Here is a 16,747-nt window from a genome sequence, read left to right on the forward strand (position 1 = left end):
CAGAAGGTTTTCTCTTCCTCCCTAAAGTTTATCTCCTAAGTGTTTACTTTTAGGGAATAGTCCGAAGTAACTAGCTCCGTGCTGAACTAGTCACCTCTAGAAGGAGGGAGAAGCAAGGTAGAATAGGGCCTTCCTTTGCTCTGTTCAGGTCAACCTTCCTGCAGGGATTAATGCTAATAATAATAGATGGCATTTCTAAAATCCTTTAAGGTTTGCAAAATGCTTTACAAATACTACCTCATTTGATTCTCACAACAATCTTGCGTGGGAGGTGTTACTACAATCCCCATTTTACAGATGAGGAAACTGAGGATAATAGAGGTTAAGTTATTTGCCTAAGATCATACAGCTAGAAAGTGTCTGAGATAGAATATGAGCTCATGTTTTCCTGACTCTAATTCCTGGGTTTTATCCATTGTGCCACCTAGCTGCCACTAGGTTGGTATGTTTGTTCTGTAAAGAAGCTCATTATTTATTCTTTTAATCTTCTTTTCCTTTTTCTGTGTGACCTTAACAATCATCATCAAATGCAGCCAAGAGTAGGTAGTGATATATGCCTTTTATTATATCCCTTTCCTTTTATTCAATAAAACTATCAATTGGTAGCCCAACCTTCCTACTCTTCCCGTATAAGTTCCCTTTGCAGTTTACTCAGTGCATTAATTAATCAAGTTTATTAGAGGAATTATTTTTCCAGATCTACATGGCGCTAGAGCCTCTTAAATATAATTTGCAAATGTGTACAGTATCAGATTATCACCAGATTAACTAAAGTACTGAAAACCTTTGGTATTAAGTACTGAGGAATCTCAACAGTGTTTTTAAAGGTCATAATTCCTGGCCCCAAGAAACTTAACATCTAAAGGGAAGCCAAGACAGATAAATATAAACTTGGCTAACAAAATGAAGAAGGAGATAACTGCATATAGTGGCATAATATGCAATTTTTTTCCTGGGCAAGTTAGCACTGTTCACATGAAGCTACAGATCACTACTTTCTAAGTTTCCTTCTAACCCATCAATCCTGATCTGAAGTCCTAATTAGATGGTGGAAGATTTAGAAGTCAGTACTGTATGCAAAATTTTAGCTGACTTCTTGGACAACAAAAATTCTTTTCTACCGGATTATCACTAAATCTTAAAGTACATTCAGCATTAACAAGCTAGTTGATAATTACATATATGTATATATACATGTATATACATATAAGAATCTATAGGTATGCATGATGCTTGTTTATGTTTTAGAGAAGGAAATGGCAAACCACTCCAGTATCTTTGCCAAGAAAACCTCATGGACAGTAAGCTTGGACAGACTTCAGGAGATAGTGTAGGACAGAAAGGCCTGGCATGCTATGGTCCTTGGGGTCATGAAGAGTTAGACACAACTGGACAACTGAACAACAACAAATGCTTACATTTATGCATATAGACACATATATAATAGTAACACACTGGACTGGAGATCAGGATACCTGGATTCTAGGGCCAGCTGTGCTGCTAACTAAGCAACAGAAGATTAGGCCTAGTAGAAGAGAGGCCAAATGGTGAGAAATGAGTGGGAATCATGACTGGTATTTAAGGGGATAGGATGGATACTTATGGAGACGGTGCAGTCTAGAAGTTGACTACATTTGAATGTGAAAGATCAAGAATCCAAGATGGTGCCAAGATTGTGGGTGGGGTAGCTAGAAAGATGTTACTGGCTATGATGGATGCAGAAATGGAGGATCATTATTCTAAGGGGAGTACATAACACTAATGGGAGAAAAAGGAGATAAAATAAACATATGATTCATTTTTTTCAAAAGGCTCATTGAAAAATAATAATAGTAGCAACCGTAAGGTATATTTATATAGCGATCTATAATTTTTACCAAATGCTTTCCTCCCAGTGACTCTACGAGTATTAATGAAGAGAACAGACTACAGAGCCAGATTCTCTGCATTTATCTCCTTCTTTAAATGTCAGTGTTTTCGCTGTGTTTGGACAAATCCATTTAAATAAATCCCATCTATGTAATAAAAAAAGAACTGATGGAGTGGTTTTTGTTTCCTTAAAAGATGAATTTCGGCCAACTTTTTTTTCCACTTTTTCCCCCTCCAGGAAATTGTCAAAATGTGTGATTTTAACTTGGAAGAAAAACAGGGCTGAAACATGTCAAACCCCTTAAAAAGCAACAACCAAAAAATTCCACACCTTTGAAAAAGTCACCAAGTAAAGGTCTGGATCCCCACTGAGACAATGCAGAGAAGTACAAATGGAAAAAATCTCCGAGACCATCTGGCCACAGGGAGGTCTCAGTCTCACTGACTACAGCACTGAAGTCTGAGAGAAGTAAGACTCGTCACCACTGAAGTGAACATCAGGCACATCAAAGACAAGCAGAAATAAATGAGAAATGACGAATTTCAGAATGAAGTGGATGAGATTCATGATTGGGGCAGGGGTGGACTGGGTGACCTCTGAGCTCCTTTTTAAGAAAGATGGCAGTGAAGAGAATTGGCAGGCTAAAGACCCACCTATGCTACTGACTACTTGTGTGACTTTTGGTAAGTCACTTAACCTCTTTGGACTCAGCTTCCTTATCAGTAAAATAGATGGGCTCTAAGGTCCCTCTTAGCTCTAAATATGTGATCTTGGATTATAATATATATGGCCCTGCAAGGCCTGCATTACCTTCCTAGAGACTTAGACTAGAATGGGGGTGGGGAACCTGCGGCCTTGAGGCCACATATGGCCTTCTAGGTCCTTGGGTGCAGCCTTTTGACTGAGTCTAAGTTTTACAGGACAAATCCTTTTACTAAAGGGATCTGTTCTGTGAAGTTTCAGTCAAAGGGCTGTTCTTGAGGACCTAGAGGATCACATATGGCCTCAAGGTGGCAGGCTCCCCACCCGTGGACTAGGAGTTCTCCAACTTTTTGGTTCTAGGGTTCCTTTACAGTCTTAAAAATAATTGATGATCCCCCCCCAAAGTTTTTGTTTATGTGGGTTATTTGTTATATTAGAAATGAAAATATCTTAAAATTAAGATAGTTTTGACCACACAGACCCCCTGAAAGGGTTTGTGGGACTCCTAGGGTCCGTGGACCATACTTGGAGAGATGCTATTCTAGACCGCAAAAGGAGCAACATATAATAAGTGCAGTCCTGAAAATCTTATACGTGTATATATACATATATCTTTATCTATGTATATATACACATATGTATATATATATGTGTATGTGTACGTATGTAGATGTATATAAAATTTATCTTATATATATTATATATAATATATAATCCTTATACATAATATAAACCATTTAAAAATAAATAAAATCATAGATGTGTCAAAGGAGATGGCTCCTTAAAGGAAACCTTTGATGAATATAAAGTAAACAATCAGCCCCTGATTCACATGCTCCATTAGTTTGGATTTTTTGTAAAACAGACTTTTTAAACACATACACACACTTGTACTTGTAAATATAGCTTTTTGACTGCTGAATTTATTCATAACTTTAAAATTTGCGAGTGTGAAAATTCTAATTTCCACACTGGAGTTGTTTGATAGTCAAAACTGGAAAGGATTTAAAAAGCAGACACTGAGTATGTCCAGCCTCTGTGGTTTCTTAGAGGGGAAAAAATGTTGGTCTTAGAGTCATTAGACCTAGGTCTGAGCTTCCATTTTGATCCTTAATAGCTGTCTGGCCCTGAATATATTCCTTAGCATCTTTAAGCCTCAGTTTCTTCACCTGCAAATGGGATTACTATTCATTCTATCTTCCTCATAGGGTTGTGATGGGGAAGGGGCTCAGTACACTGTGGAGCATTACATAAGTGTAAGTGCTGTTTTTACACTGGAGTTGGTATGGACTGAGAGCCAGAAGTAGAACACTGGATAGAATATGTGGTGGCACAGTGAATAATAGAATGCTGGGCCTGGAGTCAGGAACACATGAGTTCAAATCCAGCATTAGACACTTAGTAGCTGTGTGACCCAAACAAATCACTTAGTTCTATCTGCCTCGGTTCCTTTAGAGTGAGTCTAAATAGCAATTGTTTCTGCTCTGGCTAGAAATTCTGAAGGTCTTCCCTTTCCCAGATGGATTTTTTTGTGAAGTCAAACTAGGCCATATTTTGCCTCAATTCTTACCTAATCTTTAATCAGTGAATGGGTGTTGCCCTGGACAAACAGAGACTTGGGAGAGACCCTAGCTTAAAGAGACTGGCGTCTCCCATTGCATCCGAGTCCATCACCAGTCATCCTGAGCTATATCTTGCTACTGGACTCAGATGACTCTGGAGAGTGGGACTGATGTTTGCACAGCCCTGCCTCACTTAAATCCAATCATCAAGACATCCTGATGTTACTGATTTTCTTGGAGAATGAAGGACCAACAACAACAAAATGAGGATAATGATAGCACCTACCTACCATGGTTGCTCTGAGAATCGAATGAGATAATATTTGCAAAAACACTTAGCACACACAGTGCCTGGCACATAGAAAATGTAAATAATGCAGATTAAACTTAAAAGTATTCTATAGGGACATCTAGGGGGCGGGGAGAGACAGTGATTAAACATTTACCAGCATACCACTGAAGGGAATCTATGAACCTTTTCATTTTAATTTCAATCTATAAACCTCAAACCCTTTTATTTTACAGATGAAAAACTGATGCTCAGACAGTTTAGTTAGCTTGCCTAAGGCTATATGGGCAGGTAGATGCCAAGTGAAGATTTGAACCCAGGTCCTTTGACTCATGACCCGGCATTCTTTGAGTATCTTCCCACTTAGCTAGACTGGTCCAAAGGTGATATATACAAGTCCATTGTTGGACTCACACTTGAAGCCTTTCTAGTTTGGCTCAACCAGCCAGAACTTGAAGTTTGCTTTCATAGCGTGGAGAAACTCCATGTGGTGATGAGTTGATATTATCATGTAAGAGTAACACATATTACCTGAAATTTCTGGAAATGCAGGCTTGTTTTCTTTCCAGAAGTTCCCATCACGAAGAGGAAGTCTGGGGTTAGCACGAATGGAACTCTCTCTTTGTTGATACCCAGGAAACTTTTATAATTCCCAAGAATGTGACCGAAGTCAATATGAAATAAATTTCCTTAAGGGAAAGAAACATCAGAGATCACTGTGGTGAAAAACTACCTTGCAACAGCCTGGTGGGTTAATGTTGACTTCATGGAAGGTTTCTTAAGCCAACTACTTGGGGAGGGGCAAACTTCTTTTTGACATGATTTTCATCATCTTCAATTCAATTAACTTCGACAAACATTTATTAAGCACTTGTTATATGCTAGGCACCAGGGGTACAAAGACAAAAACAAAGCAATTCCTTCCCTCAAAGACCTATTTGCACTTTCTGTTGGGGAAAGTAACACGAATGCATTAGGTAAATACAAAATCAATCACTTGACAAATACTTATTACATATTTATTTACATATTACACTACCTACACTCTGACTATTATCCTCATCTCTCCTCTCCCAAAACCTTGGACTCCATTCCAGGAAATGCTGGGCTCTCTCTTTCCGCTCCCTCCCTTTCTATCTGCCTGCTCCCTTTTGCATATGGCCTTCTTCTATTTGAATGTAAGCTCCTTGAGAAGAAGGATTGTTTTGCTTGGGCTTCTTTATATCCCCAGTACTTACCACTTAATAAATGTCTTAACTATTTATCTATCTATATATTCTAGGTACTATGCTAGTTGCTGGGAAATAAAAACTGTTCCTGCCCTTGGGAAGATTACATTCTACATACAAAGTAATTTGTAGAGTCATTAGCAACTGGGTGATCAGGAGAAATGGCACTTGAATATAATTTTGAAGAAAGTTAGGGATTCTTTGATTCTTTTGTAAAATGTGGAAGAAATAAACAGGAACACATAAATGTATTTCTGACATTATTCTGATATTTTTAAAATCACAGCCAAACGCCATTACTGAATTCTAGTTTATCATAGAATTATGATTAGCAATTTACATCAGAACTCTTGGGTTAGTGTAGCCAAGTTTACATAAGCTATTTTAAGTTCTAAATGGTACAGAAATGGTTTTGAGTTTATCAGTTAGTAGTTGGGTTGTTGCCTCTAAACCCAACTCTTAAAGGTACTTTCAAATTTCACAAAAAACCTGAAGGAGGGTTTATTGCTAGTATTAATTGAAAGGGGTGGGGGTGGTCAGAATTTTGAAGAAATTTGCCTGTGAAAATTTGTGTTGGTGGAAAATATAGTCTTCCTAAAGGTTTAAGAATCTCTATACAGAATTCTACGTGTGATAGGACAATTCTTTTGGGAAACATCACACTTACATGTGTTCATCTCTTAAACCAATGCTCTAGGCTCGTAAAAATTTCCGTGTAACAAAAGAAACAAAACATCGGGCAGTTATACTAACCAAGTTTTTCTTGAAGAAGAGATGAGAAAATTCACCTCTCTTCTTTAACTTGGAAAGGGCATGAAGCTACGGGCACGAAACACTAAATATACTGACAGTGATATGTTGGTTAGTTTTTGCTAAGCTTCTCCTCCTCCTCTTCCTTCTCATTCTTCATCTTTTCCTCCTCCTTTTCTATTCATCCTCACTTTTATGGGCAGATTTTTGATGATTAGTCATAAAACAACTTTATTACAATAATATTTTTGAATGCCTGGGCAAGAATGGGATATAATGACTTTCCATCTGAAATGTCATCAGGAAAACATGCGTTTTATATTCACCCTAACTGCAGCAGTACAAAGTCTTCACTTCAAAAAAAATGGGCATTTTGGTGAAAACTGTGTAAGTGCCTAAGGCCAAGGTACTGTAGTCATGCTTTCAGACAGCTTCCCACTTTTCAAAGAAAAGAGTGATGATCAGTGACTGAGGGTGAGCCGTGCTCTTCTGTGTAAAAAAGCAAGGGTACAGTTAAAAGGAGAGACAAACATGGAGCTAACAGTTTTCTGAAAATAAAAGATGTGTGGACTCGTAGTAGTATTATTTTCCCCAGTTTGACAGGACATAAAAATTGCTGCTGCATCTAAAATTCATTAAAATGAAAGCCTGTTACTATCGCATACAGAAGCCCATAAGGTTTTGTTGATTGGTTTTTATTGTTTTATATAAAGCAAATGTTTGGCTTACACTACATTTGCAATCAATAACAAATGTGTGCGTTGTACAAATCAGGCTCCTGGTTCCAAAGCAGACGGTAAACATTGCTTCATCTGCAGCTATCCTTCTGCTGGAATTTTATTTGAACACAAACATTCTTTTCCTCTTTTTGGAAGGTGGAAGGCAGGGCATTTGGGGTTAAGTGACTTGCCCAAGTTCACACAGCTAGCAAGTGTGTCAAGTGTCTGAGGTCAAATTTGAACTCAGGTCCTCCTGACTCCAGGGCCGGTGCTCTACTCACTGCGCCACCTAGCTGCGCCTGAATACAAACGTTCTTAATATCGTTTGACACATTTTTGCTAAATGTATTTGTGTCTGGGGGTGTATTGTAAGGTTATAATTTTGGAGGGGGGATATGAAGAGTGTTTACCAGCTGTTTTTCCTAGATTTCAGCCTCTAGAGGGGACTTATGTGGGTCTCTTCATCTTATGGTTCTGTGGTATGTGAATGCTTCTGAGACTGTACAGAACTATGGTTTAATCTATGATTTGTCAGATCTAAACTAAGCTAGAAGTATGGTGGTTCAAAAATTCATTCAAGTTGCCTCACAGGTGCTGATAATTTAAAGTCTGGCACCTTCCTTTTGTAGTAATAGAATGAACCCAGAAAAAGGTACCTTCAATTTAATCATTTAAAAGTAAGTACTATTGTAGAAGCCAGCTTAGCTTGAATACTTCCATTTTGAAAACTGTAATTTTCATGAGGCTTGAAGTAAGGAAGCACATATTCCAATCACCTCTCATCCCACCCCTTCCGTAAGCTCAAGCTTGACCCTCCCATGTCCCAGAAGATGATGTCTGTTGATGCCTACCTAATAAAAATGACTTACAGATAACCCTTAAGTTCATACTTTTGCCTCAGCAACTTCTTGCATTTTTTTTTGTTTGTACAGTATGTTCCTAAAATCTGGACACATGGGCAATAGACGGCAATGTGGAGTTGTTGCATTGAGTTCATGTGAATCTTGCAGAGCACATCAACCTTTGCATCACGAATGATGGAAATCATATTGAAGATGTTATTTGTTAATATTCCAATTAAATAAAAATTTTATTCATTTCATTTCTTGAAAATATGCCTTTTTGCCCATGTGTCCAGACTTCAGGAACACCCTGTAATATGCTTCAATTTAGACATACTGGAAAAGTCTGCACTGAACAAATACTCTGTCCTCTGTAGATGACTTTCCCCTCACTACTCACTGATATAGGTAGGAAACTTTGGGCCTTAAAGGACAACTCCTTAAAGAAGTGATTTCTACCCTATTCAGCCAAGTTCTTTTAATAAAATCCTTGAGCAATCTTGCCTCCTAAACAAAGAGTGTGATTTTTATTCCATGAAACACTATGTGTAAGGTCCCATTCTAAGTACTAGTCATCCAAAGATAGATGTGACACAAAGTCCAAGGTTTGGAGCAGGGAATGTGGAAAGCACACATGTGCAAAAATTAGCAAGCATTTCAGTCCCAGGCACTGTCCTGGGTGCTGAGAGTACAACAATAAAAATGAATTTGGTCCTCACCCTCAAGGTGCTTACACAAATAGCTACAATACAAATAACTATGATACAATGAAGAATGTGACAAATACAAAGGAATCCAGGCAAAATGCCAGAGATGACTTTCAGCTCAATATAAACAAAACGAAAAAAAAATAAACTCATTAGAATGCCTTTGTGAAACCATCAGGCTTTGAGAATTTAACTTTGTTGGCTTTAAAAGGCAAAGAGAAGAAAAAGAGTTGCGTGATTTTGTTAATTCTGCTTCCTTAGGGTAAAACAAACTGAAAGAGGCTGAAAGTCTGTAAAAAGTTCTCTGACTTTGGGTTTGGCCCATTTAGTTTTTTGCTTATCACACACTTCACTCTGGATGGTCAGACTGCTATATACAAGTTCTATATATGCATGCATAAACAGTTACATGCACACATATATATGTGCTGGTTTTTGAGGTATAAAATTGTATGGGGTGGAAATATTTTTATATTTCACATAGCATGATATTTGGGCAAGTGCATTAAGATGCAAGTTTGGGCTGGAGATCAGCAAAGATAGAACACTCCTGCCCATAAATCCTAATACAGTTTAATTTCATTTAAAAATTAACAGAGTAGGAATACTCACCTGTCTCCGTGATCATAATGTTGTCATTGTGTCTGTCTCCTATACCAAGAACAAAGGTTGCCACACAGTAGCCGGCACATGAATACACAAATTTCTCCACTGCTGCCTGGAACTATTAATACAAAGATACCCAAAGATTATTTGATATTCCTCATCCCACCCCCAAGTAGCAAATTCTACCTAATAAAGATACTAATAAAATAATTATAAAATATTCCCCAAAACTCCTATTCTGGAAACTGCATTCAAAGAGCAGATTGTAAGGGTTTTCATCTGAGCTATGGATATTAGATAGAACTGACTTTTACTCTGGGATAGCTAGGTGGTGCAGTGAATAAAGTGCCAGCCTGAAGTCAGGAAGACTCATCTTCCTGAGTTCAAATCTGGCCTAGACACTTACTAGAGTCTAACCTTGGACAAATCACTCAACCCCGTTTGCCTCAGTTTCCTCAACTGCATAATGAGCTGGAAAAGAAAATGGCAAACCACTCCAGTATCTTTGCCAAAAAAAAAACCCAAATGGCCTCACAAAGAGTCGGACATGACTAAAATGACTGAATAACAACAAATATGGAATAAGCCAAGAAAGGTAGGTTGGAGGTTGGTAGGTTTTTAGCTACTGTACAAGGGATCCTTATGACTTGATTGAAGAACAAATGTCAAAGGCAGTATTAATTAAATCAGAAGGGTTCACTACCTCATCATGCATCAGTGCCCAGCCCCCAAAGGGAACCCAAAGTAATTTTCTCCTACACTGTATAACCCTTGCTTTGCTCTTGATCATTAATGGGATGTGAGCCTTCACAAAGCCATCATGTATAATAGGACTATTAAATGTCACTAATTACATTCTCTCCTCCCTGCCCCCCCCCAACAAAGGACTAGTAACCATGCAAATGAGGCTCACTAATCCTGAGGAGCAGAACTTTAAATGACAGCCAAACAACCTTACTACACAGCTTGCAAAGGACTCAGCATATGCACTTCAAAAGCATGCTGGAACTGACATTTTCGGTATCCATAATTAATTGTTTAGATTAGAGCTGAGTTGTAAATTATAAATTGCCTTATAGAATATTTGGTATTTTGTTAGGTAAAACATAATTTACACATATGGATGAATATTTCTGGTGGATGGCAAAAGTTATACACACACACACATAATGGTTAACCAAATGTTTTGCATGGTCTAATTTTATACAAAGCATGGCCTGGTAGTCAAAGGAGAGGCAAATACTAAAAAAATGGGCATCCTGAGCTCATTGTGGTCTTTTATACAGAGTGCTGAGTCACAATGTGCATCTATCTGCACAGATCAATCACTTTATCTGTAACTTATCTCAGATATGCTGGGTACCATGATGGTAATAGGTCACTTTGAAAAAGTGAAATTGTTATATAAACAGTATCTGTATAAAAGATCCTTAGAGTGAGGAAAGAGAAATTAGCTCACCTTTTCTTCAATTGGGCATTTTTCTTTGAGCCAATGATTTAGCACTTCATCCTTAAATGCTCCAGTATTACCCACTGTGCTCTGCTGAATTTTGGCAATTGTTGTCGCATCCTTCACAATTTCAATCATTCCTACATGACAGGAACTCAGTTTGAGAAGGATAATCTTGACTTAGGTTGTACATATCATTTTTAAGGTTATGAACTAATTCCATATGCATTATCTCTTTTAGACGCAGCTAGGCGACACGGTAGATAGAGGACTGGACCTGGAGTTAGGAACGCCTGAGTTTAAACTCAGACACTCAATAGCTATATGACCCTGGGCAAGTCAATCAACCTCTGTTTGCCTCAGTTTCCTCCTCTGTAAAATGAGAATAGTGATGGTACCTACCTCCCAGGGTTGTTTTGAGGATCAAATGAGCTGTTTGTAAGGGGCTTAACACAGTGTCTCACACATAGTAGATGTTCAATAAATGCTTATTTCCTCCCTCTTGATCCTTATAACTGCCAGAAGAGGTAAATTGCACAAGTAGTCTTCATTTTATAAAGGTAAAAATTGAGACTCAGAAAGGTTAAGTGACTTACCAAGTCATACAACTGGTAATTGACAGAGCCAAGATTCAAACTCAGCTCTCCATTGTCAAATCCAGTACACTTCTATCAATGATACTTTGCTGCAGGGTTATTTGCCAAGTCATTAGGTTCACAGTGTTTTGTGGTTTTCTTTTTTTGGGAGAATAGGAAGGAAATTATGAAGGACTTTGTTACAAGATCTCTGAATGAAAAGTTTACATTGAGTATAATGTTCTATTTGTGAATGGGGAGAAGTAAAATTCATCTGTCCTGGCATGGTGAGACCATTCTTCCTCTTTAGGTCAACGGACATTTTCCTTCTCCTTTATTTAAAATTACACAGTCAAAGGGAAGATCACTTTGTACTAGTTTCAAATCAGAAGTGTAAGACTTTTTACTCCATACTCTTTCCCCAGCCATCTCCCTCTCTCCCATGGCTTCAAATATTACCTCATCTCTAGAGTTGACTTTTAAAGCCCTTTGAAAATGGAATTACTTTTCCAGATTTCCCAGGCTCCCAACCCTCCAACTGCCTATAGGACAGATGAGGGCTCACCAGGTTTCATACTTAGGTTCGAAGCCAGGTTCACTTTTCCTGATAAAACTGCTCTTCCTTCTGGTCTCACTATTTCAGTCGGGGACATCATCATTTACCTTGTATGCCATGTTCAAAACCTTGGTGGTGTCTTTGGCTATCCCCTCTCCCTCATCTTTCATATCTAGTCACTTGGAAAATCCTGTTAATTCAACCTTTGTCAATTCTACCATTGTAAAAGGTAGAGTGCTTCCAGACTTGCAGCTGGAAGAGTAGGGTCAAACCCCCTCTGAGGCTTTCTGTGTCTCTTAATCTCTCTAAGCCTCAGTTTCCTGTATAAAATGGGTATAAAACTCCTATGTTGCAGGGCTATTGTGAGGCTTAAATGAAATTACGAAAATTAAAGCATCCTTATTATCATTACTTATTATTGTTGTTGCTGTGGTCTGCCCCTTCCTATTATTCCCACTACTGCAGCTCCAGTAGAGAACTTTGATGCCACCTACTTGGACTATTACAACAGCATCCAAACAAGTCTTGTTGCTCTTAGGCTCTCTCCTCTCTAAACCATTCTTTGTGTTGCTGCCAGATTTATGTTCTTCCTGCATAGATCTGGTCATTGGCCCTATTTTTCCAAACTTATTTCATACTATTCCTTCTTACATGATCTCCCTTCCATCTAGGTGACCCCTTATCCTCCATGCCCACCTCAGGTTTCCCTGGCTCTGGGCTTGTTTGCCTTTGCTCATGCTGCTCACACTCCTCCTTCCTGCTGAATTCCTAGTCCAACTTTAAAGCTTGACTCCAATGTCACCTCCTCCTCCTCCAGGAAGCCTTCTTTGTTTTTTTTTCCTACTTAGTATTAATCTTCTTCCCTCACCCCCAAGCCCTTAGATTTCACATACACTTTGCTTTTGTTTTCCTTATGCAGTTACTGTGTATTTCATTTGAGTGTGTATCATATCCTCAATAGAGTGTAAGCTCTATGAGGGCAAGTCCTACCTCTCATCTGGACTTTGTATCATCTCCCCCTCCCCACTTAGCACAGTGCTCTAAACACAGTTAACATGAACTTCTTCACAAACTTTCTCATATTCCAGTTTGAACATGCTTATACCTCCCCAGAGCTCTCAGAAATGTTGTAATCTACTACTGGAGACAGTGTGGTATAGTAGAAAGCATGCCAGACTTGGGATCAGGAAGCCCTGGGTTCAAACCTTCCAATATATAACTTACTAGCTGTGTGACACTGGGCACTTAAACTCTCTAGGACTCAGTTTCTTCATTTGTAACCTGAAAGGGTCGGATTGGACTCATTGGCTTCTAAGGTCTCTTCTAGCTCTAAATTGATGACCCCATAATCAACCAGGTTTCACCTGGTTTGTCAGGGTTTTATCATCACAGTCCCCTGCTGAGCTCCATGGGCACTGGGCTTTGGTTTCAACGTGCATTCAATTTCAGGGCTCATAGCACCAGTTTAGCATCAACTTTGCCACAAAATTCTCTCCATATTTCCAAACTCACCAGGGATCCATACCCCAAGGCTCTAAATGTAGTCTCTGGCTTCTCGGTGATCTCCATCTGAGTCCCCTACCTCTGGGATCTGACATATCTTGTGGACCACATCCTGACTGCCTCGATTGCATTAACCTCTATATTATGCATGGCAAATACTCAAGAGGCAGGCTTCCAATGCTGGTTTCTCCACAGATTACCAGCTTCTTAGCTACCTTAGAGACAGTGGGTTATTCACTACCATGGGCAGTGGCAAGCACTGCATGGTTGCCTCCTGTTCAAAACTCTATCAACAGTATGTGCGTAATAAAGGTTGGTTGAAAACTCACATTCCTACATGGACTAAACGGGGTAGCTATAAAGCTAGAATAAAAATACATTGTATTGGACCTGAAAAGGTTTTTTAAAAATGCCTCAAAAGTACATAAAAGCAGAGTGAGTAATAGCTCTGATAATCTGAACTTGAGGTAACTGTAATAAGTGGCAGATCTTTTCTGGTGTTTTTAAACATTAAGAGAGGGAGAATTTTAATTTGCTTTAGAAGTGGAATAGAAGTTTGGGTGGGGTATGGTTAAAAAAAGGAGGGGGAAAATTTTACTAAATTATCTGCATGTAGGGTGACAAGGTTTTAGAACATTTCATTTTTTCTTCAAACATGTTCAGTACATCCATATCATACGAAGTCATCAATTAACCATGTTACATTTTCTTCCTGATCTCATGAATAAATATTATCTTACCCCACTCCCCCAGCCCCATTATTCAATTTCTATGTCATAACCTGGAAAGTGCCATAACTTGTTCCCACAAGCCAAATGGTGAGTTTAGCTCCTGAAGGTTCTGCATACCTATTTTGTCTCCGGTTGAAATGCAACCATATGGCTGTAGGCACAAGTCCAAAGACTCTGCTTCCCAAATAGATCCCATAATTCGGAGGATCTAGACATGAAAACACAATGTGTTATACAATATAGGCTTATTTGTGTTGTTTGCCTTTCCCTTTTTTAAAAAAATCACACTTGTTAAATTTGATGTATGACAGGAAAAACATGGTAACCTGCTGCATCGTTCTTAAGGTCAAATCTTTCTAAGTTATTCACCACGAAGTATTTAATTTGGTATACAATCTGAAATGGGCTTTGGAGAAGAGGCTGGCTGAAGTCTTGTATGTTATTTTTGAAAGTCCTGGAACTTATTCATCTTTTATCCATATAAAATACCCTCTCCTAGTTCTGTCCAATCCTTATGAAGTGGTAACAAAACACTACCAACTATGATTGCTGTTTAAATCTAAAGAGTAAGACACTCATACTCTGGATAACCAGAGTTGTTGGGACCCATGATTTCACTGGTCTAGGGCGGTGATTCTCAGACTTTTTGGTCTCAGGACTACTTTACACTCTTAAAAAATTATTGAGGATTCCCCCAAAGAAGTTTTGTTTATGTGGGTTGTATCTATCAATAACGCACCTTAGCATTATTATTATTAATCTCTTGAGCTCCCTGAAAGGGTCTTGGGGACCCCCAGAACTCCAGGATCATATTTTGAGAACTTCTGGTCTATAGGATTATTCAATGAGGAAACCCTCTCTACCAATGCGGATTGGCAATTTATAATTTTAGAGGGCTGCCTAGGCACTGAGAGGTTAAATGATTTGCTGTGGGTTACCTAGCTGCTACTATGAATCAGAAGCAGGACTTGAACCTGGGTCTTCTTGCCTTTGAAGTTCCCTCCATCTCCAATTTACTAAGCTGCATCTGTATACCAATAGCATATAGTGGATAAATGTATATTTCACTCATTTTTAATATTAATTTTAAAAAAAGTAACTGCAGTAATAATAACTATGTGTTTTTTGTTCATCTTCAAAGGGTTCAAAAGATTCTTTTTGTAGATTTAATAAATCTTCAAAAGTTTGAGGGGATGTTCATTTAAACAAAAACGTTTAGGACAATTCTCACGATATCCTTCAAAAATAAATGACCTCTTGTGATTACTTCACTGACTAATTATCTTCCTTATTATTCTTCCATTTCCTCTTTCACCTGCCTACTTAATCATCTCCAACCTATGTCTCTACTTACCCATTTTCTCTCTTTCATTTATTAGCCCACTGGCTTTTTAAAAGCTTCTTATTTCCAATCTTATTCTCTCTGAGTGTGTGTGTGTGTGTGCGCGTGCACGTGTGTGTGTAAAAAGAAGCATATCAGTAGTGGGGGAGAAACTGTAGGTGTGCATGTATATGAACACAGATGAATGTGGAGTAGTTATATGGTTGAGGGTGGGAGTTAAGAGTGATACATGTGTGTTTAAACTATATCTCTGTGCTTTGTGAACTAGGTGCACAACAAAGTCGTACAAGGGTGTGGAGAGGTTGGTATGATTCATTATTCAGGAATCCTAGTTGAGAAACAAACCTCTAGTATGAATAAAAAGAAGTCCCTTACTGAACTGCATCCTGAGAAGGCCATGGGCCTCATGGCATAGTTTACAAGGCAATGCCAACATGAAAACTCAGCGATACTCAATTACCGAGTCATGGTTTGTACTTGAACTCTGCTAGTATTCGATCCTTTCCCCACCCCCCAACAATAAATGTAAAATAACAAACCAAAACACCAATAATCTAAATATTGGCTTACTTGTAAAATAAGCATGTCTTGACGCAAATCATCTCCGTGTTTGAAGATAATTCCTATTGTTTCATTGGACAGGGCTGTGGGATCAGCACATTTAAATTCAAGCCATAAGGGCTTCTTCTTGGACGCCATTACTTTACATTTTTCAATCTGTAAGGAAGAGTTCACATGTTTTCTATACACAGAACAGACTCATGGAATATAGATACAATGTGTAGTCTCTCTATACCTTCAAATCCTTTTTTTTCTTTTCTTATTCAAAGACAATTCCTATAAACATCCATGCTACATTTGCAGATTCTTGGTCACTTTCAAATAGAGCTCTTGAAGAAAAGACTGCATTTCAGAAGAGATTACCAATAATAACTAATGTCTAAACAGTACTTTTAAGTTTTATGTAGGTGAGAAAGAAGGAAACAAACATTTATTAGGAATCTGCTACATGCCACTATCTCACAACAACCCTGGGAGGTAGGGGCTATTATGATACCCATTTTACAGTTGAAGAAACTGAGCCAAAAAGAGGCTTTGACTCGATCAAGGTCACACAGCTAATAAGTGTCTGAGGGCAGATTTGAACTCAGGTCTTTCTGACTCCAGGCCCAGTACTCTACCTACTGTACCATCTAACTAATCATTAGAGCCTCACAATGACCCTATGATATAACTACTACAGATATTTCTTCTCATTTCACACATGAAGAAGCTGAGGTTTATAGCTTGATATCCTTAACTTTCTTTAAGACT

The 16,747-nt window shown here is 38.4% G+C and overlaps 1 protein-coding gene across 2 annotated transcripts in view; it reads right to left on the reverse strand.

Annotated features, from left to right (window-relative positions):
- PIK3CG (phosphatidylinositol-4,5-bisphosphate 3-kinase catalytic subunit gamma) overlaps positions 1-16,747 on the reverse strand; it is a 45,118-nt gene that overhangs the window by 11,151 nt on the left and 17,220 nt on the right. For both annotated transcript variants that reach the window (XM_036758600.1, XM_036758601.1), the window contains exons 6-10: positions 16,004-16,150; positions 14,209-14,299; positions 10,736-10,866; positions 9,283-9,394; positions 4,955-5,112 (exon numbers count right to left, since the gene is read on the reverse strand). In XM_036758600.1, coding sequence (XP_036614495.1) covers positions 4,955-5,112; positions 9,283-9,394; positions 10,736-10,866; positions 14,209-14,299; positions 16,004-16,150 — 639 coding nt within the window. The remainder of the gene's footprint in view (positions 1-4,954; positions 5,113-9,282; positions 9,395-10,735; positions 10,867-14,208; positions 14,300-16,003; positions 16,151-16,747) is intronic.

The sequence above is a fragment of the Trichosurus vulpecula genome, chromosome 5 (genome assembly GCF_011100635.1).
Source record: "Trichosurus vulpecula isolate mTriVul1 chromosome 5, mTriVul1.pri, whole genome shotgun sequence".
NCBI lineage: Eukaryota > Metazoa > Chordata > Mammalia > Diprotodontia > Phalangeridae > Trichosurus > Trichosurus vulpecula.